The sequence below is a fragment of the Argopecten irradians genome, chromosome 3, assembly GCF_041381155.1.
Source record: "Argopecten irradians isolate NY chromosome 3, Ai_NY, whole genome shotgun sequence".
NCBI classification, from domain to species: Eukaryota; Metazoa; Mollusca; class Bivalvia; order Pectinida; family Pectinidae; genus Argopecten; species Argopecten irradians.
The window spans coordinates 31,055,867-31,081,101 of record NC_091136.1 but is presented as its reverse complement, the minus strand read 5'-3'; the positions used below and the strand labels follow the sequence as shown (position 1 = coordinate 31,081,101).

Genomic DNA, 25,235 nt, shown 5'->3' with positions numbered 1-25,235 from the left:
ACCTACTATTCTTAGTAACAGTGACCTTCACCAACTATTCTCAGTAATAATAACCTTTCACTGGATATTCTAGTAACAATGACCTTCACTGACAATTCTTTGTAACAGTGACCTCCATTGGTTATTCTTAGTACTTAGTAACAGTGACCTTCATTTAGTATTCTTGGTAACTGTGACCTTCATTGCCTTTTCTAAATAAGTGACATTCATTAATTATTCTTACTTACAGTGACCTTCACCAACTATTCTTAGTAACAGTGACCTTTACTGATTATTCTTACTAACAGTGACCTTTACTGACTACTCTTGTAACAATAACCTTGACCATCTATTCTCAGTAACAGTGACCTTCTCCGAGTATCCCCACATAATCCCAAAAATACTGTTTCATTGAAATCAATCCAGTAGTTTAGAAGCAGTTGTTCGGACAAATTTTGAAACCTGTGTATAGTAACCTTGTTACCATGGCAACACAAATTTCGACACATATAACCTGCCCGCACATCTACACATGGTCCCCGACAATACTGCAAAATCAGTCTGGTAATTTGGGAAGAGTTGTCTGGACAAAAGTTTTCTTCATTAACATGTATATAGTGACCTGGTTACTATGGCAACCAAACTTTTGACAACAAAAACTGCATACACATCTACACGTTGTACGAAGCAATATTGCCAAGTTTCACTGAAAATGACCCAGTAGTGTAAGAGGAGTTTTCCGGACAAAATCAAGTGTGTATAGTGACCTGGTTACCAAAATTTGACAAACAAAAACCTATATGCACATCTACACATGGTCCCCATGGGGGCTATAATGACCTTCACGGACTATTCTTAGTATCAGTGACCTTCTCTTGAGTGTTCTTAGTAACAGTGACCTTCATTGACTATTCTTAGCTGCAGTTACTCCTGGAATCTGAATATAGGTTACAGTTTATATCATGAGCGAGACTGCAATCTCATAAATTGACTGAAATGAAAAGTTGTTGTGCTCCTTTAAGGACACCTAATGATTTTCCTTTGGTTTAGCCCACACACGAGAGACACCCGGTAAAAATACATGCATAATGCATGTGAAAGTGCCAACATGAATTTCCATGGCCTAATTGAGGAAATTTTTTTTATCATTTTTGTTCACACAAGGTTGCTTTCATCTTAGTGACGACACTTTGTGTAATTGTGTAGGCCGTAGTAACCGTTTTCTTGAAGGCATGCTAGAATAGAAATGTGTTATTTTAGCTGCTAAAGCTTTAGGGGGAAAAGCTTTATATGTTTAATACTACAAAATGTACCGTAATTAGATTACAAATTTTCCAATTTTTTACCTTGACCCCTCAAACTGTTCTATGGGTACTCTGGGTGGTCTACATATTGATATAAACTAACTAATTCTCAGATTCCTGTGCATTTACCTTCTGACTGGCTGTTCTACATGAACCTTGAGATTGACTTTTCCTAGTAACAATGACTGAACAATTTGGAACATACCAATACATCAGATCTCTGAAGGCTTTTGTCATTGTTTTATTGCTCCAACACAGACTTCAGTCTAAAGATTCTCATCATCTTGTCTCTAACATTGTTGGAGTATCATCAGTATAGGCTATTTCCATTAGAATGAGTCATACCCTGCCTCCATACCGTACCCATTACGACCATCTGTCAGAAATCTCCCGCCCGTCGTTCAGAGCTACATCATCACAGCTAATATCAATATACAGTGTGTGTAGTTTTGAAGATTGGATATATTTGATAGACAAACACAGCATTTGAATCATTTTCATCATGTTGTATTGTTTCCATAACATACAATCTATCAGAACATATACATCATTTCAATTTGCAAGTTTAGATATTGCATGTATCTAAATAAATTATATGCCACTGCACCAATGTCCACAAAACATGAATAAGAAATGATAACTGGTTATAATTAACGTCATTCATACAACTATACCAGTGACTTTATTTTAACCATGCAAGGAGTTGTTTTGTTTTACATGACAAAAACCATATATATATGGACAGACCATTGGCATCTTTTAAGTTGATTACAGTTATTAGAATACATTTCACATATTTTATGACAAAATGGAAATAAAAATATTCAGGCAATAGTAGAATTATCTATTTATCAGTAGCAAAACCTAAGAGGAAAAGTCTGAGCTAGTGTATGATTGTTGAAAGAAAGTCATAATGTATCTAGAAAATCACAAGAAATATTTTATGAAAATGAATAAAAATGGAATGAAGAGGACTGTCCCAACTAACTGGACATATTTTGAGCAGACAAAGAATCGATAAATGCTGAATGGATCTGAAAATATTTAATATATTTGTATCTCATCAGTTGTTACCCTAAAAGGCTCTAACAAGTGTCAATTTGTATATCTTGGGGCCACAATTCTTTTTTTAATATATCAATTCTGATGAACGCAAAAGAAAATAATTGTATTGAACACAATGGCTAAGCCTATAAATACAAGTGTTGTTTGCTCTATGAAGGCTAAAAAAAGACTTAACCTGTCATACTGTCATATTCAAACAGAAATGGCAACCAGCATAGAAAAGTTAAATTTTACAGTGGTCCCGATGTTTTAACAGAAAAAATCCACCTACATTGTATATATGTTCATATTAAGAAATCAAACTGAAATCAAATTTCTAAGCTGCATTTCATTGAACCTAACAGAAGCAAAATGTTTGACTCTTATAATAAACTTATTTCAATTTCAGATAAATAACTGTTGGACTGATTTCTTTACAACCCAATCAAGATATAAGTGGAAAGAATGATTTATCCAACACCATCCTATCACTAATAAAAATACATTTCCGGATTTTCCCAGAAACTTCCCGATATATTTCTTTGTCCATCCCTGCAACAAAGGTGGAATTGATTTACAGATTTCTCCCAATCTTTATATAAAGGAATATCTTTTCTCTACACTGATTTAAAGATTTCCACAATCTTGAAATGCAGGGATATCTTTTCTCGACCCTCGTTTCCAGATTTTCCCCTGAAACCAGATTTTCCCCAACTTGACATGCAGGGATACCCTATATCAACATTGATGTCCATATTTTCCTGTCTTTTGACTTATAGGGATTCTATTTCTCCTACCCTAGCACATTGGTATGTATTTTCCTCCAGGATACCCGACTCAGTCCTATCAACCCCTGGGTTTTGAGGGCACTGTCACTGTGATGCCCTGAACACAGAATCTTCCTGAAGAATTTCCAATTATCCATGCAACATCAGAGGTGAAAAACATGATCAATTTGTAGTCTTTTAAGTGTTAATTTGTTTGTAATTCACCAATAATTATGCAATCACAGCACTGCATCAACGAATAGCAATGATACCACTTTCCAACAGTTTCTCAATCTTCTTAGCTACTTCAGGATTTTTCAAATGTCTGAAGAGAAAAAGGAAATGGTGAAAATATTGTGTTTTCTAGAAGAAAAGGAAGAGTTTAAACAACTTATTATATAATCCAATCTGTCTTAGTGACTATCTCTGTATAAAGACCACTTGCTTGATAACAGCATTTCCTTAGGGTTTCAAATGGTGAATCTCAACACAATTTGTCCTGTGTATAAAGATTATTTTTTCTTGGTCCCTTTAGTGGTCTTTATAGACAGGTTAGACTATATATAGCCTTATTGATTTATATGATTAATTAACCTATGTCAGCCATCTTGATACAAAATACCTGATTTAACAATTTTTTATAACTAATAAATCAATGTGTTTGTTGTATTTTATCAATTTTTGATAAAATTTATGACAGTATCCTCCACCAATACATATGAATTGTGTACATCATTTTAGATTTTATTTATAAGGTTTGGTTACAGTCCATGATTGGTATGACTTACTCTCTAACAGCTTCTGGCTCTTTCTGCATCTGTTGCAGTATAAGCTGCATGGCTGGATCAGCGAGGATCTGTTGCACTTCAGGGTCAGCCATGGCACGTTTCCTGACAGCCTCGGGATCCCCTCCCTCCGCCATCAGTGCCTCTCGGTAACCACGAGAAGCTTCCTGGATACAGGGAATGCAAAAACCATCGGAAATGGTGAAAGTTGTGCTTAAGTGTTTATAACTATTTTATCTATAGCAAATGTAATACAGTCGAGACTGTCTTATGTGACTTTCCAAGGGACCATTACAAATAAGTCAAATAAGACAGGGAGTCACTTAAAACAGTCCAAGTTCATCCGCAACATCACAAAATAAAACATTCCGATTAATTTAATGTATCCCTTTATTTATTGTCATGTTTACCATTGTTTATCAAGGAGAAATATATTGATGGTACCTGGCATGGTCTATTTAATAGTGTTAAGCCAAATATTGTGAGAAAAAACGATCTCTCGTGATCCGTCAAAACAGTAATGTACGCTTGTCAACAGTCAATGTTAAGTTCGATGATCACACCTCTTTCTCAATCCTAAGGCCTCCGGCGAATGAAAAGTCGTTCAAGACAGACTTTTGATAATTTGTGGGTTGTAAAAACACAGTCGCTTGTCACATAAGACAGGGAGTCACTGAAAACAGACCCATTAAATAGCAAACTATGTTTGGGGTGTCTCCAGTAAAGTCACATAAGACAGGGAGTGGCTATATACAGGGGGTCGCTCAGACAGTCTCGACTGTAGCTATCCTAATTTATACAAACAAAGCATCACAAGGTCTTATTAACATTCCAAAACGTAGGGGTTAAAACAAAGAATAAGAATAATTGTATACACCTAAAACAAGAATTAATAATGAAAGTACAAGCAAATTCATGGAATTCATATCCCCTCCTTTCATTAATCAAAGGCCCATTAAGGGTCCAATGAAAGTGTCGAACGTTATACCGATCTTTGAACCTAACTATGCTCACCTCACATTTTGGATCTACCTCCAACGCCTTCTGGTAGGCAGTAGCAGCTTTGCTATGTTCTTTCATTGCCTGCAGGATACCACCCTTCCGTAGGTAACCCTTTACTGGAAACAAACAGAAGAGTTCAATCAAACATGTTCGAAAGATCCTATTTAAAAGAATTTAGTTTTTAGTTTTAACAGTAAAACTTGAAGACAAATCTGCTTGATATGAAATGTTGCTATTACTAAATCAATTAAAATTTCCAGTTTTGGGTCCTCTTTGATTATACAGTAAAACCCCTCTAACTCGAACCCGGATTCCTCGAATACCCCCTATTCGTCGAACTGGTCGTACGGTCCCGACCATCTCTCTATTTAATCTATGTAACAAAACCCCGGATAGCTCGAACAGCTATTCGTCGAATACCCCTTATTCCTCGAACAGAAATATGTCCCCGTTTCATCAAATACATAGTATTTACCCACGTATTCGTCGAACAGGTGTTCGGCCCTTGAGATTTTTTTACCTGTGTCACACCTGACTGCACTGACCGACATGGATCACGATCTTGTGTTTATACAAGTAACGTATCAAACCTTGTAATTAAGGGATTAACGGTGTCATTATTACCTACCTACCCGATCGCAAGTCGTTGTTTGATGCTAACTTTATTTAAATATATCAGAAAAGGCATTAAGTTATTGATGTTTCTCTCGTAATAATCTTCGCTGTAGATACGAAAATACGGAAGTTGTTGATCCATGTTAATAGAAAGTACGCATTGTGAAATGACAAAAGAGGCGGAAGATATTGCTGACGCCCGCCTAATTATAAAAATTTATTTTTTAAAATTTCTTTGTTGGTTTAATTCGACAGACTAACACAATGTTATTTGCCGAAAGATGTAAACGATATCAAACAATATATGCAAAGTACATTTTATCAGCGCGTTCCGTATCTTTTTCCATAAATTATATTTTTTAACTTGACTCGTAAACACATGTAACCCAACGTTACGCTTTTATTAAATAGACATCTATAGATATCATTTCTTATGTCCGTAAATATGCTGGTTAATAATTTTTATTGGGAGTATGTATTTTGTAAATGTTTTGAATGATTTGTGATAATCAAATAACAGAAAATGTACTTCTTGTTGACCTATACGGATTGTACATTAACCTAGATGACAATCGCTTACTCTGATGTGAATGATATTTGATTAAGGGCTTTCTCGTTAGCTTTTTCAAACGCTAAATTTATGTTATACATATTTTTCAACTTGATATTGCTATCAATAAAACACTTAAATAAAGAAATCCAAAATGCTGAAAGATAGGGTAATTAAAATGTCATTGCCGTGCATTGTTTGTCATAGTTTGAAACCGGACATTTTGAATGTTGATCGTGACCAACCTCGGATGAGTCGAATACCCCGTATTCCTCGAACTATTGATCTGGTCTCCTGCTGTTCGAGTTATAGGGGTTTTACTGTACTTTGAATTTTATACCTATCAACTACAGTAGATACCAGTAGGTATAGAGAAAAGGATACAGATATGACAACAAAACAAACTGATTGATTGCTCATGTAGTGAAGACAGAACTTAATGCTCAATGTTAAGAACAATGAGCATTTGATGGTGAAAATAGAACGAACTAAAAAGGTCTAAAGGTTTGATAAGAGGCTTTGAAAGTTTAAGACATTATACATCAGGCAACATATTCATGATATCAAACACAAAACTTTTCCAGTCTTTTTAATCAATAAAGCATTACCTAGTTCTTTATATATTGAAATAAAATGAAACAAACCTTTACAAGGAAATAGAATATTGTAACCTTACCAAATGCAGGGTCGAGTCTTATACACGTTTCAGCATCTTTTAACGCTAAGTTGAATTCCATTAGTTTTGTGTAACAAGCAGCCCTGTTGCTGTAGATCTTGGCATCCTCAGGGTTCCTCTTTATAGCCTCATCATAATGCTTCTTAGCTGTTGGATAGTCACCTAAGAAACAAATGATTTTGGAATCGCATATAATGCTAATTTTAATAATAACCTCAAAAACAGATTTACTTCTTATAAATATTGTATCCTACAGGGTACTTTTCAGTATTTAAACACAAAATTTGTTTCTTATTTCCCTTATTTTCCAAATTTCTCTGTAAAACTCTTAATGCATTCACCATTTAAGACAATTGAACTCTTCAATTCCGATTCAAATGCTGGAACAGCTCTCATGAATTTTTAGGTGTGATCGAGTTAGTATTACTTATAAAATTGGAAAATGAATCCTCACCTTTCTGAAAGAACTGATTGCCTAAAGCTTTAGCTTCTAAAGATTTTTCAGGATCAATAAACGCTAGTCTTTCCTTTTCTTTGATTCTCTTCTCAATCTACAACAAGACAATCTTAGCAAAGTACAAAACAAGAAATTTAAGGGGATATTCTGAATTTTGTCATTAGTTCTAAAAGAAAATTCTGTATTTTCTCATGAATTTTTAAAGATGCTCCATCGCTGACAAATGGTTTTTTTCTCTATCAAAAACATGAGCAAAGGAGTATCATGTATATTTCTTCAGTTTAAAAAGTTACTTAATTTACACCCTGGCGCTATGTCCTATATTGAATAAAGTACTAGTTATGCTTGCACTCAATGCAAAGTAACTTATCTTATATTATTTTTTGGTGTTAATTAGACATATATATATATACATGATTAAACCCCATTTATTGTTAAAATGATGAGTATCGTTTATGCTCTGTCGGCAGGAAATATATCAGTTTCGTATTTTGTCATGAATTCTAAAGGAAATTCTGAAAACAAATTTGTATTTTGTCACAAATAAATCAAACATTTAATTTTGTAGATTGAGTAAAATATTTTAAGGGCATCAAACATTATTACTTCGGGATAAACAGTGAATATTTCAATCATATTCAAGAACATACCTCCTGAATACTCTTTGCTACATCGGGTGTTCGATGTTCTGCCAGAGCTTTCTGGAAATACCTCAAAGCATTTGAGTCATCATCTTTCTTCAAGTAAGCTTTCCCTATACGTGCTAAGGCTCTGTGGATATAATTACATAATATCACAAATAATCATATATATTGTTTCTGCAAATTTCACATTATGTCACATTAAGACAATAATTACTATATAGAACACTATCAGTAAAATATCTTGTTAAGGTATAACAAAATATATGTTTGGTTAATTGGACTCGAACTCTGGCACCACTCACTTAAAAGGCTGATAAAATAGGAAAGGTGCTTAGTTTATGAAAGAAATAGAATAAAGCAACCTTATGGTTGAATATTCAATGGGAACATTTAATAAATATTTCATATTCAAGGTAATGGAACTTCAGGCCTTGAAAAGAGAAATGGGTGTTTTATAGGAATATGGTGTTTATTGTGTCAAATATGGTATTACACTTACTTTGCAATTAATGTGTAGTCCACTCTATTCTCTCGTCCAACTTCAACGGCCTCCTCACATACTGCTATACACTTATCATATTCCTTTTGTTCAAAATACACCGCTGAAACATACAAGTGTTAATCTTATCACCATTAAAACTCACTTTTACATAAATATCACATCTTTTTTCTATCCAAATTTCCTCACTACAACTGAGCTGAACACACAAAACAGATCATGGTTCTATTAAAATCCTATTATGCTTTCACAAAACTCTAAGATGTACATAAGGATTCCCTATGAGACATACTTCATATGGTTTCTTTCTAATGAGGATAATTACGACATTAATAATCAATTAGTAAAGAAGTCTTAAAATAAAACAGGATGATTCCCATACATAATTCGATTCCCTATCATTCGGCAAAGTTTGGTACTTTATGACAATAATTTTACCCCCCAAAACATAATTGGACTTAAAAGCTAAATCAGATACATTTTAATTATATTATCCTCAATCTTTTTCAGTTATAGTCAGGAAAAAAGTCAAATTTATAAGTACCATATCTTATTGCAATTTTGTTTATTAAATTCTTATCAATCCCAATTTTAATGCCAGGCCTATTAAGTGACCTAAAAATGAATGTCACATTCTCAGAGATTTCCGACAACTTGAATTGCCAAATTAATTGTCAATTAAGTCACTTATTATATGAAGACAAAATCTGTACCTGCTTTATTTGTTCTAAAGGAAATATTATCTGGGTCCAGTTCAATGGCTGTGTCATAGTGAGTTAGCGCCTCCTCAAACTTTTTACTCTTATAGGCAGCATTACCAGCCTCCTTCTCAGCGAGAGCCTGTAATGGAGGCAGACCACAGAATATATAAAACGTCTTGTAAATGCATTCTTCTTTAGACTGGTGTGTGATGCATCATCCTTAAAAGAATTTACCTGCCCTACTGACAAGAGACAACAAAATATCTGCAAACAAGAGGCCCAAAGGGCCTTAACGGTCATCTGACTACCTTGACAATAGTAAAATTAAATATATATGGTGTCACTTTGTCAGGATCAAGTCAGGATCATTTTCAATTTCTTTTAACAAATTTTATTTCAAACAAGAGGCCCAAGGGCCTTTAAATATAGGAAATTAATTAGATATATAGTGTCATGGTAGTCATCTTCGATTTGGGATCAACCAGAGATGTAACAATACTTTGTCGGGACCATGTCAGGATCATTTCATGCAAGTTTCAGCCAAATCGCACCGGTAGAACTTGAGGAGAAGTTCAAAATGTGTTTTCAAGATGGCGGCTGTGACCGCCATCTTGGATTTCGGATTGACCCGAAAAATAACAACACTTTGTCGGGACCATGTCAGGATCATTTCATGCAAGTTTCAGCAAAATCCCACAGGTAGAACTTGAGAAGAAGTTCAAAATGTGTTTTCAAGATGGCGGCTGTGGCGGCCATCTTGGATTTCTGATTGACCCAAAAAATAACAACACTTTGTCAGGACCATGTCAGGATCATTTCATGCAAGTTTCAGCCAAATTGCACTGGTAGAACTTGAGAAGAAGTTCAAAATGTGTTTTCAAGATGGCGGCTGTGGCGGCCATCTTGGATTTCGGTTCCACTCGAAAAATAACAACACTTTGTCGGGACCATGTCAGGATCATTTCATGCAAGTTTCAGCCAAATCGCACCGGTAGAACTTGAGAAGAAGTTCAAAATGTGTTTTCAAGATGGCGGCTGTGGCGGCCATCTTGGATTTCGGATCGACCCGAAAAATAACATCACTTTGTCGGGACCATGTCAGGATCATTTCATGCAAGTTTCAGCCAAATCGCACCGGTAGAACTTGAGAAGAAGTTCAAAATGTGTCTTCAAGATGGCGGCTGTGGCGGCCATCTTGGATTTCGGATCAACCCGAAAAATAACAACACTTTGTCAGGACCATCTCAGGATCATTTCAGGTAAGTTTCAGCCAAATCGCACCGGTAGAACTTGAGAAGAAGTTCAAAATGTGTTTTCAAGATGGCAGCTGTGGCGGCCATCTTGGATTTCGGATCAACCCGAAAAATAACAACACTTTGTCAGGACCATCTCAGGATCATTTCAGGTAAGTTTCAGCTCAATCCCACTGGTCAAACTTGAGAAGAAGTTCAAAATGTGAAAAGTTAACGCACGGCGGATGGCGGACGGCGCACGGACGAAACATGATGACTATAGGTCATCCTGACCCTTCGGGTCAGATGACCTAAAAAGTGATCTTAATTCTGCACAGACAATTGTTTTCTCCCTTTACTATACAACTTTTAGAGATATTGAGAACAGAAATCATCAATCTTTTTTTTATATTTATAATCATTTATCAGCTTTCTAAATGAGTTTCAACTCTGCTCTTGCCCATATAGATTATATGCAAAAGGCACAAAAAAACAGAAGAAAACAAAATGAAACAACTATGCTTTGCTAGAATAACATATCAATTTTTCAAACATTGTTTTACTTATGGTATTTATATTTAGAAAAAAATGCACCATAGAGGTACAGTAAACCACATGCCCTGGATACTGCAACATTATTCCATGTTTCATCAAATACTTCATAAACCAAATGTTGCACAAAAAAAGCATGGGGAGGGTGAAATCAGGGTAAAAACAGGCATCACTCCACAAAACCAATAATTATATATCAAGATTTCATCTACAAAATTCCTTTTAATCGATTGAACACAAGTATATTTCTGTGTAGGGTCTACCTTTGCACTGTTTGCATTAGATTGTTCAGAGCTTTGTGATTTGTTACTCGGAGGAGCATCGGTTTCCATTTGTTGTGGACTTTGAGGATTAGCGTTAGACTTGGGCTCTTTTTCAGCATTATCTGAAGTTTCCATATCCCCCATCTTGGCCTCCAAGTCAAATCCCATCAAAACTCCTAAAGTTGTTATGATTCGGGGATCTTGAAAGTTCCTTAAAATATAAACAAAATGCATATCAATTATCAATTATTTTTCATGTATCCTTTTCATTTGTATTTACCAAATCCGAGTCTAACAGTGTTAAAATGAACCATTTCAAAACATTCAATAGGTCCAGGATCCTTTTAGAATTCTATACATACATAACTAGCAATATATATGTGCCATACAACCTCCAAAGCTTAAATACTACTTGAGTTGCTTACATCAAATTTTATAAATTCAACTGAAACTTTAGGTCAGAGCACATGAACTTGTTGATTTCTTTATCATCTTTTAAGGCTTGGCTTTTGCATGATGAGAACTCAGAACTTTCAAAGAGCTACCCATCAACTGTTCTTTGACCTACACACTTCAGTCATTAATCTCATACACTGGTCTATTAAAATGTCTTGAGTAAAATTTCAAGATATACTTTTACTTCTTTCAGCAAGAAGTTTTCCTTTCAAAGGTTACATTGCAACTTGGAATGTATACTCATCTCCTGTTTTCCTGCAAAGGAGTAGCTAAATGGATTAGAAGTTTAGAACCTTTGGCAAAGGTTTCCAAAATGTTACAATTTGCACACAATCTAGTTCAATATCACCAATTCTTTGTGTTATGTTTCTGGTAGATAAAGAAGTTGGAGTAGCTGAAAGATCACTGTCAATCTACAGCAAATATGTAGGCCTTAAATCTTAGCCCAAATGTGACAAGCTTCCTACATAACAATGTAGGATATTTTAACCATTTGGCTGCAGAGGCCCTATGAGGCTTTTCATGTATGACAAAATGGGAATGAATCTTTCCATATATAACAAAATGGGAATGAATCTTTCCATATATAACAAAATGGGAATAAGAAAGGGTAAGGACATATACCACTATATTTACATTTGCTTGTCACTTCTACTATATAAACTAACCAAGGCAAAGTGAAGGATATGGCGGTATAACTGACACCCAAAAAATGACCATAATGACGTCACCAATGTTGACGTGGTGACGTCAACTGATCACCGTCAAAATGGCTGTTCCATCTTGTGGATTAAATCGTCATTGGTTAATTGTTTTCCTGGTTTAGCTTAAACAATGTTTATACAGATACCCTAAAGTGAGTTGATAATGTAAATATAAGCATTAAACTATCTTCCTACGGCATCTATGGTCTATATAGATGCCAGAGCTTTGCAGGCAATCATCGCATTATGAAGATTGTCTGCAAAGCTCTGGCATCTATATAGACCATAGATGCCATAGGAAGATAGTTAAATGCTTAAATATATAACATTGTGTAGAGATTAAGGAACTTACTGAAGACTGTTTGGGTTTTGTCTTAGAAGTTCTATCATCATTTTGTAATCAGGCTGTTTCAAATATTCCCTGGTTTTTGGGTTAGCCTCCAGCTTAGCCATCACATCTGGTCCTGAGAAGGGGTTACCGATGGGCTGACTACCAGCCGGACCTGCAGAAAAAAGAAAAAAAAATTTAAACCAGAATATTGAAAAAAAAATTCAATTACAAAATGATATGACTTTATGCATATACTACAGCATTCTATTTCAGTAATAGTAATCTACAACAATTTCTTTAGATATTTTCTTTTTCATTTTATATTTAATTTGAATTACGTTTTGTTCAAGGTCTAGAACATTCATTCCTTTTTTTTATGTGGGTAGAAATATTCATGGTTAATCTTTTATAACCATGTGACTGCAGTTTTATACTGAACCATTTTCATTGCATTTATATTTGCAGTTTCTAGCAATAATGGAAAAAAACGAAAATTTCTTACACAACAAACATTTCCTGTTAAACAGTAGTATACTGTTCATCATTAATTGGTCCATAGAAAACATTAACCCTGGTTTACTTTAGCTCACCAGCTGATGCTATCATGTAAAACTTGCCTGAAAGATGGGATTTGGCTTCTTTAAGATCATCTTTCAATTGTTGATTGTCAGGCACCACCTTCAGTCCCTCTTCATAAACCTCAACTGCCTCCTGGTAACGGTTTAGGTAGCGTAGGGCAGCTCCTTTTCGTGAATAACCCTACAACCAACAAAGCCATAAGAATGTTTGATCTATAAAATCAAAACCAAACTATTTAGCCTACTGTTGCAAGTCACTTGTACTGGTATAGTAATACAATATAATCAGTTTCAGCTAATATGTGAGAAATTATTATACCCCATTGCTCATTAACTTTCATTAAAAGTGAATACCTGGCAGAGCTGGTGGTGCATTGATATATAATTGATTCAATCTAGCCACAGCAAATCAACATCAAACTACGATTTTATGTTCAATATTCATAAAAATCATGAGATTTAATTGATTATTTCTTCTCTTGATCAGTGACAGTGAAACTTCAATAAAATGGGTTTTTTTTTGTATCTGAAAACATAACTTGTCTGAGACATCAATCTTTATTTAATGATTCACGATACAATTTTCAATATTATTGAGTTACACTCACTTTGAACCAGTCAGGTTTTATTTCCAGTGTTTTATCTGCATCACCAAGCGCCTCCAGATAGCGACTGGCTTTGGTCAGGGCCGCTGATCGGTTACTGTACAAGACATGGTTGGCCGGGTCCAAAGCAATGGCATCTGTGTATTTCTGAATGGCTTCCTCAAAGTCTCCAACCTCCAATGCTTTGTTGCCTTGTAATTTTAGCTCATTCACCTAGGTACATTTTTGTAAAAGGGTGAGGTCTTTATAATGGGTGGAAGGTGTGGAATCATGCATGTTGGACTGCAGGTACACTTTGCAACAACCACAACCTCAAAATTGTGAGGATTGGAAAACTCAACAAGGCATGCATACATTTACATACATACGTAAATAGGAAAAGTCAGGATTTCATCATTATTTGAGAAATTAATACTTAATCATAAACTTATATTTGCAGACATAAAATGCAGGTCAAAATGTAGGTCAAAGTGACCTGCCTCAGCCTAGTTTTGGTATATCATACACTGCCTCATCTAGGTGGACCAATATACTAAATCTGGAGTTCTAGTGCATTATACAGGAGGTAGAGCCATGACAAGACAATGTGAGGAATGTAAACCTAGAATATTCTCTTCTTCCCTTACCTGAATATAACTAATTTGGCACTAATACCTGTAGCAAAGACTAGAGTCAATTGACTTTGTTAAGCATGTGGAAATAAAAGTTGACTGGTGAGAATGGTAGCTTCTAGCTTTCAGTCAGTCCTCTGCCATATGACCTACATACTATTCATCAATACTTTGTAATATGTACATGTACTGCACAATATCTAAGTATTCTGACAGCCCAGGGGAGATAATAAGTTAGAGTATTATAAATTTCAAAGCTATTTGACTGAACTTTGCATCGAAGGAAGCTAGTAGGAGCTTGTGGTAAACTTTTATCAATTTAAATTTGAATAGGATTTCTTTTCATTATATGGAATTAAATTTTCAATACAGAAATTTATGGCATTAAATTTTCAATACAGACATAAATAACTAAGCCATTTATTTTAATTGTCATTTCAACATTACCTGTATATTGAATTAAACGGATACTGTAAATTTACTGATATATTTTTTAAGTTGGTGTGCATCTCAGTGTGGGTTTTTTCCCTAAATCTTTAACATTAGGCTTATCAAAAAGTTTCTCTTTGGATCTTTATGTTTTTCCAATCAAAGAGTGTCACAACTCTAATTGTGCAAGGACAGTGTGGACAAATTTACCCAAAAAATATATCACCTCATCACCACACCAAGATGAATATGACCCCCCACCCTTCTTCACTTGATGACCTATCAATATCAGTTTTCACTAAGCTGTAGGATAGAGATGTCCATAGACTATAATATTGAAGTTAACTGTTACCTATAAGGGTCGGTGGATGTGGCCAGAAACATATATACATAGAGATTGGAAACTTTGTCTTTGTTGACAGGCAGCGGGACCTCCGGTTTATAGGCATTTTCCCTTGGCTAACCACTTTTAAGTGTTATATTTAAAACATGACATTTTTGCATCAACACAAAGTTTAAACATTATATCATGGTTTGATGTGACCAGTTTTCCCGATTTATGTTATTTAATATGATTTTAGAAAGCATGAAAATCTGCAATTTTACCGGGTTTTTCGAAAATGAGACATTCAAAACCGGAAGTGCATTTTGTTTTATTAATATATAACGTAAATTAAAATATTATTTTTTCTATCTAAAATCGTACTCAAACCATCCGAAAATTATTGAACATTTATAAAATATCAAAGTTATTCTGCAGCAGTGCTGTATTTAACTATTTAAAAAATTATCTAAAAACCCCTAAGCACATACAGAGGTACATCTGCCGATCGTGAAAATGGCGAAGTTGCCAGTCTCTCTGTATACATATATATGTTTCTGATGTGGCATAAAAGGAACAACCATTAAAAGAACAATGAATAACACCGTAACATACAGTGCGATTGGCTTAAAAAATAACAAACTTGGACTTGTTTTACTTGCTTTGTCAGTTATTAATGGAGCGATCGGGAGAGTATAGTATACACAGCACATTGTAAATCAAAATGCCTGCTAATACCTTCCACGGTAGTTGTCAAACTGGAGCTTATTTCCAATCAAAACATTAGAACGAAACCACATGGTTCCGACATGGCCGAACCGGCATGTCTCGCCGACATGTGTTCATTGAACTAGCAGCGACTTGTTGTGTGCTTTTCTAATGACAGACGAACAAACTGGATCGGTTATACCTTCATGCAAGACATACAAGTGAGAAACTACTCCACAAACGAGTTGTAAACACAGTTTCGACTGTGAACAATCCTACCTTTTCCTTAGTATCCGCCATCTTTATAGAACGTTCTCGACAGTTGAACTGTAGTTATCTCCCTTACATCGGGACTGTGCGTAGAAATTGCTAGAATATTTTCACGTCATACAAATTAAAATGCAACAAACAGATAAGTGAGCATTATATTTTGTATGGTTAGTTTGAATGTGAATATGTGACTGCCTCAACTCCATGGAATTCCATGTCAAACATGTCTTATTTCAGTCTGTTCATTAAACTGATTATTTTTCTTGTTTAAACACATGGATCCTTTTATTGTATTTTGAGTAAAAAATAAACAATACAATGGGAATTAAATCATCACCATACCCATTTAAAGTTTGGTGTCCGAAATTTGAACACCCATTACTAAAATGAAAATTTCCTTATTAGTCCAAAATTATCGATAAATACTTAAAGGCCCACTACCTTTCCGAAACGGTTTTTGATTTTTAAAATGGGAATGTAAAGCGAGATTAATAATTTTGTCGAGTGGCAAAAGTTATTAACTTAACGTTAATACTACACTTATTATCACCTCCTAAACAATTTAATTAAAATAAATAAAATGTTAATTTTCATAACGCGGGTCGTCTTATGATTTCCCCGTCGTCCTAAATACCGCGCGGTAGTTGACTATCACTGCGGCAGACGGTAAAACAGCGAAATGACTCCCCATTGTTATCATATATTACGCAGGAAAAATTTAGCATATGTTTGGTGTTGTAACCTCATCTTAGGCCATCGGTATATATTTTCTGAGATAATTAATGTTTTAAAGAAATCTTTATATTTTGCTCCGGAAAGGTAGTGGGCCTTTAAATATTGTTCGATTTTCATAACATTTGAAAAGTTCTAAATGGATTTTAGTAATTCAGAGCTTTCCTTGGTTATAAATCAATAAAAAATAGTAGAAGTAGTAAGTAGAGTAACCAGTTATATCCTAGAAATAAAAGTTCAAGTTGACAAGGGGACATGTTTATCAGCTAATAAAGCCTTTAGGGTAATTACAAATTGAGCCAAAAATCTGGGAATATATGGCGAAAGTTAAAAAAGATATATATCAAATTAACTAAACAAACTTAACAAACTTTTATTTCAATGCATATATGATGCAATTGCAAATGAGTTTAGTCAAGTTTATTAATTTGAATTCAAAAGACTTAATTTAGCTTACCAATAACTGTTTATTAATTTGGCTTTTAACTTATCAAATTATAAATTCAAATAAAACAGGACTGTCTTGGATCGTCTTACTTCAAATGTCATAATAATAGATCATCTCCGTACATGTACATCATGTGGAATTACAACAAGGAAACTTTACATCAGGTGTTTTAATTTCATATATTAGTTCTTAATACATGTACTTTGTATAGGCCTAATATCATAATGTTCAATGACCAACCCGAAAGTGAAAATATCATTTGCGCTTCCATAAGGTCGTGCATCTGATCTGCAGTATCAACTGAGATAGGTTTTTGTGCAATAACGTTACAAATTAATCACCATAGCTGTAATGTCAATGCCCACCCCCCCCCTCCAAAATAAAAATATATCAACTACAGACATGGGTAGCTCTTTATCATTTTTCAGTTAGTGCCTATGATGCACCAATTGGAGCTGCAGAACAAGTTGTAATAATCATTTGGGACAGCATTCTTAGATAATTGCATTTGGGGCAGACACAAAATATGTACCTATGGGATTATATAAGTATACATCCAGGCATGTTTTAGTTCAATCTAATATGTATAGAACATGAGAACATTTAAAAAAAATACATGTGAAAAAGCTCATAGATAATTCAGCTAATAGAGGTCGAGATGACCATGAAAAAAAGTACAATGAGTCAGATAACTTGACCAGCTTTATAATATCAATAAATATGGCTAACTTATTATATTTGTACTCACTGACATTATTTACATTTGCTCACAATGTAACAATATACATGCTTTATATGAAAATTATAATTATTTTAATTTGTTTTTAATTGCTGTCCGAAATTTGAACCCCCCCCCCCGTCTGAAATTCGAACTGCTATACATTGCTGATTACTTTGGCCTGGTATAACACAAATTTAGTATCTGTGTTGAGTTTCAAGTGATAATAGCAAGAAAAGAAAATTCTCTCTCTGCTCATACCTCAGTTGTGGGGGTATGTGGATAGGTTTCAAGCATACAAAGGTTTTACTATTAAGGTGTCCGAAATTTGACTACTCTAACCTATCTCTAATCACACGTCAGCGATGCAAACAATGATAACGAACACAAACTTAATATTGTCGTCGTGCTCCGTCGTTGTTACGTCATTTTATTGTTGTCCTGACGTCATGCTAGCTAGCTACTGTGTTACCGGGACGCCATAATACCGTTGTCGCGACGTAATACAATTGTTGAGAACGTACATATATATTTACCCTCCGAGATCAATAAAATCTTCCTGCACATTTGAAAGAAAGGGGGGTCCTCATGCACATTTTTTCGAAACTCATTGTAAAATCCTAAAACGTTCAAGCACGTAATGTTCAAACCTTTAATAATGAAAATTCAATACACACAAACTAGACCAAAAATGTCCATCAAGGGATTATACTATTTCAAAAAATGTCTCTGAAAAGATCAATTTGTTTATATGTCGTAGCAAGACAATTAATTCATTATTACTTTGAGTTACACATCAATGTGCCGATGCTGTGAATCCGGTATTTTCAGATCGAGCAAGGTTGCATAATAGTATGACGACATTCACAATTATCACTTCTAAATGCAGGTAACTTTAAAGGTAGGTTTCGCCCAACCAAATAAATATTTTTCTTGGTCAAGCTAGGCAACTGACCACCCATATTGGTTGCTGTATGCATCGAAAATGATCTGAAGATTATATCTATGTACAGGATAAATTTCAATTTCGTAGTCGTAATTTTTCATTGGGCGAGACCTACCTTTAAATCGAAAAATTACCGTGTTAAGAACGCTTTAAAATCATCTAAAAACATTGTAAAACTCATCTCAGCTATTCTAAATCGTAATATTTTTCTCTGGGAGACCCCCCGGACTCCCTTACATCCAAAATCTCGTGACTTCAGCGCTCGCCCGCTAATAATTTCCTGTTAGCGACGCCACTGTCTATAGATGTGTACAAGGCAAGGACGTATTTGTACGGAAGCGTATTAGGCTCACGTACGAAAATATTTTTCAGGATAACGAAAATGTTTTATTTGGCGGCCGCCATAAAATTATATATAACACATTTAAAATAAAACATTTTCGCTATCCTAAAAAATATTTACGTACGTGAGCCTAATACGCTTCCGTATATATGAGACTTATAAATACTTGGTACAAGGATATATGAAAAAAAAGTATATAAAATATCTCCTTTGGGTGCGGGCCGCGGAGGCGGGGGTTTACAAAATATTGACTCGGGACATTTGCCCCCCCCCCCCCCCCCCCCATTACGTATACGTTTCATCTTCCTATGCCACTGAGATTTTTTTTTTCCAATCTCATCATGAAATAAAGACAAGCTACACGAGATCTTAGCATGTTCCAAAAATATGTCGTGACAAAAGTATCACGATTTCGCGGTAATTCCAGACATGTACGTGGAAATCATTTTACATGTGTGACCCTGACTGTAGACATTTACGTCAAAACCATTAAACAAGTGACCTTCACTGTAGACGGGTACATCAAAACCATTAAACAACTGACCCTAACTGTAGACGTTTACGTCAAAACCATTAAACAAGTGACCTTGACTGTAGATGTGTACGTCAAAACCATTAAACAAGTGACCTTCACTGTAGACGTTTACGTCGAACCCATTAAACAAGTGACCTTCACTGTAGACGTTAACGTCGAACCCATTAAACAAATGACCTTCACTGTAGACGTTAACGTCGAACCCATTAAACAAGTGACCTTGACTGTAGATGTGTAGTCAAAACCATTAAACAAGTGACCTTCACTGTAGACGTTTACGTCGAACCCATTAAACAAGTGACCTTGACTGTAGATGTGTACGTCAAAACCATTAAACAAGTGACCTTCACTGTAGACGTTTACGTCGAACCCATTAAACAAGTGACCTTCACTGTAGACGTTAACGTCGAACCCATTAAACAAGTGACCTTCACTGTAGACGTTAACGTCGAACCCATTAAACAAGTCACCTTGACTGTAGATGTGTAGTCGAAACCATTAAACAAGTGACCTTCACTGTAGACGTTTACGTCGAACCCATTAAACAAGTGACCTTAACTGTAGACGTTAACGTTAAAACCATTAATAAAAAGTGACATTCACTGTAGATGTGTAAGTCAGAAACATTAAACAAGTGACCTTGACTGCACTTACGCTTTAACCGTGACATTTCCTGTGTGCATATGCGCGGAAACCATACAGTTGTTCACGATTCTAAATATGTTCTAGAATACCTTTGTAATGTGCCTATATAATGTATATATGTATACTATGTAAGTAGGCCTAAATCTATATTTGATGTTTTACGAATTTTAGTTTAGATCCCCAAAACAATTAAACTGGTCTCTGGGTCTGGACACTAACAGTAGAATGATTGATAGGCTAAGGCTAAACAAGAAACGAGTTTTTTTATATGAATCCATGCATTCTTTTCTTTATTTTGTAATGAAAAAACTAACTTCTAAAAAAGTGTCAACCATTTTATCATTGATATAATGGGGGTAATGACAAGTAGGTGTAGATAGAAACAACAACAGATAGTACAAGATCAATTTCTTACAATTGAAAATGTATTTTGGCGAGGTAAAGATGGTATGTGTGTAAATATTACCGTGTCCCTGTGCCAAGACCTCTTCATCTTTATACGCAGGCGGTTAACATAACAGCTAGATAGTAACGAGCAAAGCGTTATCACGTGGTATAGTAGTTTCCGCTCTGACTAATGACCCACTTACCTACACACGTTACACATTTTGAAAGTAAATAACAACTATAGCGCTCCACATCACCTGAAAACTGTAAGTATTATTTCTTTTACTTATTTTATAAAGACATGTTATTGTAAACTTATTTTATATGTACTTTGGAATCATATTCCTTCCTCACTGCTGCTGCGGGACAAAGAAAAAGAGACCACGCGGTGATGTTTACATTTCGGGTTCCCGCGAAAATGTGGGGCGTTTTTAATGTGTACTATTAACACACATTATGCGCAATAATTCACATTAACAACAATAACGATGAACAAGAACAGTAATTAATAATAAGAAAATTCATAATTCTGTATTATTTTCTCCAAAATACATAACTTCATGTCCATTTCTCCCTGCTGATAAAGGCGGTGTCATCAGACAAATGATGATTTCCGGTCTTCTGTCGTACTCAAAAAATGAATTTTATGTCTTATATATAGAAATGTTTCTTGATATCGATAACCAAAGGTAACACTTGTTATTTAACATCTACTAATGTAGATGTTGTTACTTGTATAACCGAAAGATGATGGCCATACTTTCACTCCTCGTGCACGTGGACTGATGAAAAAAACATGGCCGTTCATTTATGCGTTGTTGACTACGCAATATGGTATCAACCATTTTACCGAGAAAACACGTGTAATGAGTAAATTGTAGGACATTAATCTAGCACGCAAAATTTGAAGAAAATTTATTTGTTGACGTTTCCCTTATTTTGAAATAATTTATTTACATCCTGAATATTAGTCTAGTCTACCCAACAGTACCAACTAGATTTAACAACTGCCACTAAACTTAGATTACACAGAATGAATGGATTTCAGTGCCTGTGTTCAGAGTTAGTCATTCATAAAAAGACGTTGTCTTTTAAAAATACATTTTACATTTGTTTTGTTAAACACACAAAAAATATATACATGTTCAATATTAATGCTCCACCAATTAAAGTGAACAGTCAGGCAAGGATTTATAAGTGAGAAGGATTCGTGACAGTCTCTTTATACTACTAAACACCACGCGAGACGCCTATGAACCGGGAATAAAAACCGTTTTTCTCAACAAGCACTTGTCTTATCAAGTCAAACGAAACACCAATGTAAAGTTTATTAAATTTCACAACGTTTATTACTTGCTTTAAGGGTGGAAGATTTAGAAGATATGTCTTAAATTTTCGTTAAAAAATACGAATGCTCATAAAATGACGGCCCCGCTTCAGAAAGTAAGACGGGTAACCCTCGCACCCGCAAGCTACATCAAAGGCTGCGCCGGCGGATATCAAAGGGAAAAGGTCGTCGCCCAACGTCACGGTCAGTGCACAAACACAAAAGCTCCTGTCTTGTACTCCCCCAAAACCCAGTGTGACTTATCCTTCTCATATACGTCCTTGAGTCAGGCAAGGATGGCTAAAGTCGGTAAAAATGGTGTGAATGTATGCAGTATAATTTCTTATGAAATGGAAAAATAAAATCTCTCGTCAAAATCTGTCTGCATACGAAGAAGTTAATTTAAAGTATGGAAATTCTAAAACGTCCTCCCGGCTCACTATGTCCGTGGTTACATTTCCACGCAGCCTCGCTTTCAATGCTTTCAACTTTTCTTTACTTTAATGGTCAGAACTGGGAAACTAAGCAGAGCTTGACCGTCGTATTAATATGTGAGAACTTTTGGAATGCCAATGAACGCATTTAGACTGGATTTCTTTGCCCGACTATTCACTTTAAAGCAATTATAGACAAGTAGGCTAGGACCATTTGTAGATATACAATGTTCTGTTTTTAGAAAAGCACAATTTGTTGATCAAATTCTGGTTGGATTATAAGAACACTAAAATTTATTGGCTTCTTTATGCAAACCATGAATACTTTAAAATAACAATGCAAAAACAGAACAAATTAAAATATTGATACGTTATAAGTAGATGCCTGGTATGATGGGAGACCACTTAAAAAAGTAAATAATAAGTATGCTAACTTTGCTGCATTTAAATGTTTATAGATACATAATGAGAAAATGATGAAAGTGAAGAGCACAGAAAAAAGAAAGACAAGATAACCTATATGAAAGAGATAGATAATAGGTAAGTGGTAACCTTTGAGTTCTCAAGATCATTTTTCTTATTTCATGTAGAATTAAAATTGTCTTAAAAAAGAAACAAGTAAAAAACCAGGATTAATCAATGTAATACAGGGGTTTCGAGATCCTAAAGCGACGTGAGTAAAGTACTATTTACCGTCGATTAGTCCCACCTTCCAGTGATTATGACGTCGTCATTTGACGTGAGTTTTGTGACATCATAATCACCGGAAGGTGGGACTAATGGACCGTAAATTGTACTTTACCCACGTTGTTTTGGGATCTTGAAACCCACATATTTTGTGTGCATTGAAAGAAAACGTCTGTTTATTAAAGATGATACTTATTTTAACAGCAAATTGTTGGTGTGTAAAATGTTAATAAATATATACTAGGTATAATAAAGTATATTTGGTTGTGTAGTGTAACTCTAAGCAGTATGTGGAGATTGTAGTTGGGTTGTATACACACAGATATCACAAGACATACAACTAACAGTAGAATACACAGCCAGTGGTTATGACAGACAGGTCCACCCGCTGTGTCCCATACACCCCCACAAATACCTGTACCTGTCATATAACAATTAACACCTGTGGCCCCTCAACAGGTAAATTACTCCCAAGGCCAAGGTGACACCTACCTGAGGTTGTGTCAATCACATTGATAAGGTGACAACTCTCAGTACTATAACTACCATCAATGTCACACACAGGATCTACATGTGGTACAGGTACTACACAATGCATCATTTACAGCTATTTCTATCATAGTTATAGTTATACAGGTACCCAGTTTGACTTTTTGTAAGTGTATACCCAGTTTGACCTTTTATAAATGTATACCCAGTTTGACCTTTCATAGGTCAATTTTAATGGATTGTATAATGATCAATTTGACACTTGTTAGTGACATATTAGTCAATTTTGGAATAGCATAAGCTCTTAGTGGAACTAGTGAATCAATTCCTTGTTCTGTTATTGAAAATTGTCTCCCTTGGTTAATGACTAGTATTAAAGTTATTTTCAACTGTGTTATTTTAGCTCCCTCATTTTCCTGATGTGTAAATGTGTTATTTAAAATTGTATTTTAATTATATTCACGGGTTTTTCTCGTTTTAAAAACTCTGAAAATTTCAAATAATAGTATATAACAATATTTTGCATTAATTAAAATTAAAAAAAGGGATTCTATATATATATGGTAGAAAAATGTTCATGAAAGTTGAGGAATATGATCATTTAAATCATCATGATACATATGTGCTGTAGTAATATTTGAATGAGAAAAAAAAATTGTAAGGTGTACAGTTTGCACACTGCAGGGTTTTTGCCAGATATTTTGCGAAAAGGACCCTAAGCAAAATTTGGGAAAATATAAGAAGTATAATTTTATTTCTTTTTCCAGTTTTTAAAAGTTCTGGAAAAAATATACGATCTTTGCAAAATTTTACAAGTTGTTAACATTATTGTTGAAGCTTTTCACATCATTTGGGAGTTATACCTTAATTTTACCACAATTGGGAAAATGTTGACTGAAAGTACAGTGCTATTTTTCAACTGGGAATGGATCATTTTACCGGCTGCCTGGCAAAAATCCTGACTGTATGATTTGTAATTTATGAACTGCTTCTTTCAAAGACGAATGTTATAATTTAGTAGTTCTAGCTCTTGCCTGATCTTTTATATGCTACTAATAACCATGTAACATTGAGAATTGTACCATATAGCAGAAACATATAACCATTGTTTGCATATATATATTACTCCTGTATAATGTCTGTTGGAGATAAACTAACAAATCCATAGAAATTACTAATCAATAAAAATGTTTGTTTTTTTTCTGGTTTAACAAGTCTTGCTGTGTCATTACTACTGGAGGCTAATGACCCCAGACTTGGTAGTGACCTAGTTTTTGTATGTTACAGTTTTTGGTCAAAACTTGTGATATTAACACCTGAATTACAATACCACAAGATCAAAACTAAATGATCACACCAATAATGAGGTCCTAACTGGACAACAATAGGAGAAATAACGCCTGTATTGTTAATGGAGAATATTTTTTTCTTTTCTACTCATGTAAAAATTTATAACACTA

General features: G+C 34.7%; 2 protein-coding genes across 2 annotated transcripts in view; one reads left to right on the top strand and one right to left on the bottom strand.

The window, feature by feature from the left end:
• Positions 1-1,774: 1,774 nt before the first annotated feature.
• On the bottom strand, positions 1,775-16,203 carry LOC138318185 (stress-induced-phosphoprotein 1-like). Its single transcript, XM_069260356.1, has 13 exons — positions 16,094-16,203; positions 13,748-13,957; positions 13,179-13,320; positions 12,583-12,733; positions 11,071-11,281; positions 9,036-9,162; positions 8,323-8,425; positions 7,830-7,950; positions 7,177-7,273; positions 6,723-6,884; positions 4,894-4,997; positions 3,883-4,046; positions 1,775-3,419 (listed from the first exon to the last, which is right to left on the bottom strand). Exons 1-13 carry the CDS (start codon positions 16,112-16,114, stop codon positions 3,347-3,349), a joined length of 1,686 nt encoding a protein of 561 aa, XP_069116457.1. The 5' UTR covers positions 16,115-16,203; the 3' UTR covers positions 1,775-3,346.
• A 4,801-nt stretch (positions 16,204-21,004) lies between these two features.
• LOC138318183 (forkhead box protein N3-like) overlaps positions 21,005-25,235 on the top strand; it is a 45,570-nt gene continuing 41,339 nt past the window's right edge. Inside the window, exons 1-2 of the mRNA XM_069260348.1 lie at positions 21,005-21,104; positions 23,058-23,139. Coding sequence (XP_069116449.1) covers positions 23,120-23,139 — 20 coding nt within the window. The 5' untranslated portion in view covers positions 21,005-21,104; positions 23,058-23,119. The remainder of the gene's footprint in view (positions 21,105-23,057; positions 23,140-25,235) is intronic.

Excerpts from the sequence above, each read along its gene's own strand:
- LOC138318185 (XM_069260356.1), bottom strand. The coding sequence starts at position 16,114 with ATGGCGGATACTAAGGAAAAG. Across the intron at positions 13,958-16,093 it reads TGGCGGATACTAAGGAAAAG|GTGAATGAGCTAAAATTACA; the intron begins GTAGGATTGTTC and ends AAATGTACCTAG. Across the intron at positions 8,426-9,035 it reads CTTTAGAACAAATAAAGCAG|CGGTGTATTTTGAACAAAAG; the intron begins GTACAGATTTTG and ends TGTATGTTTCAG.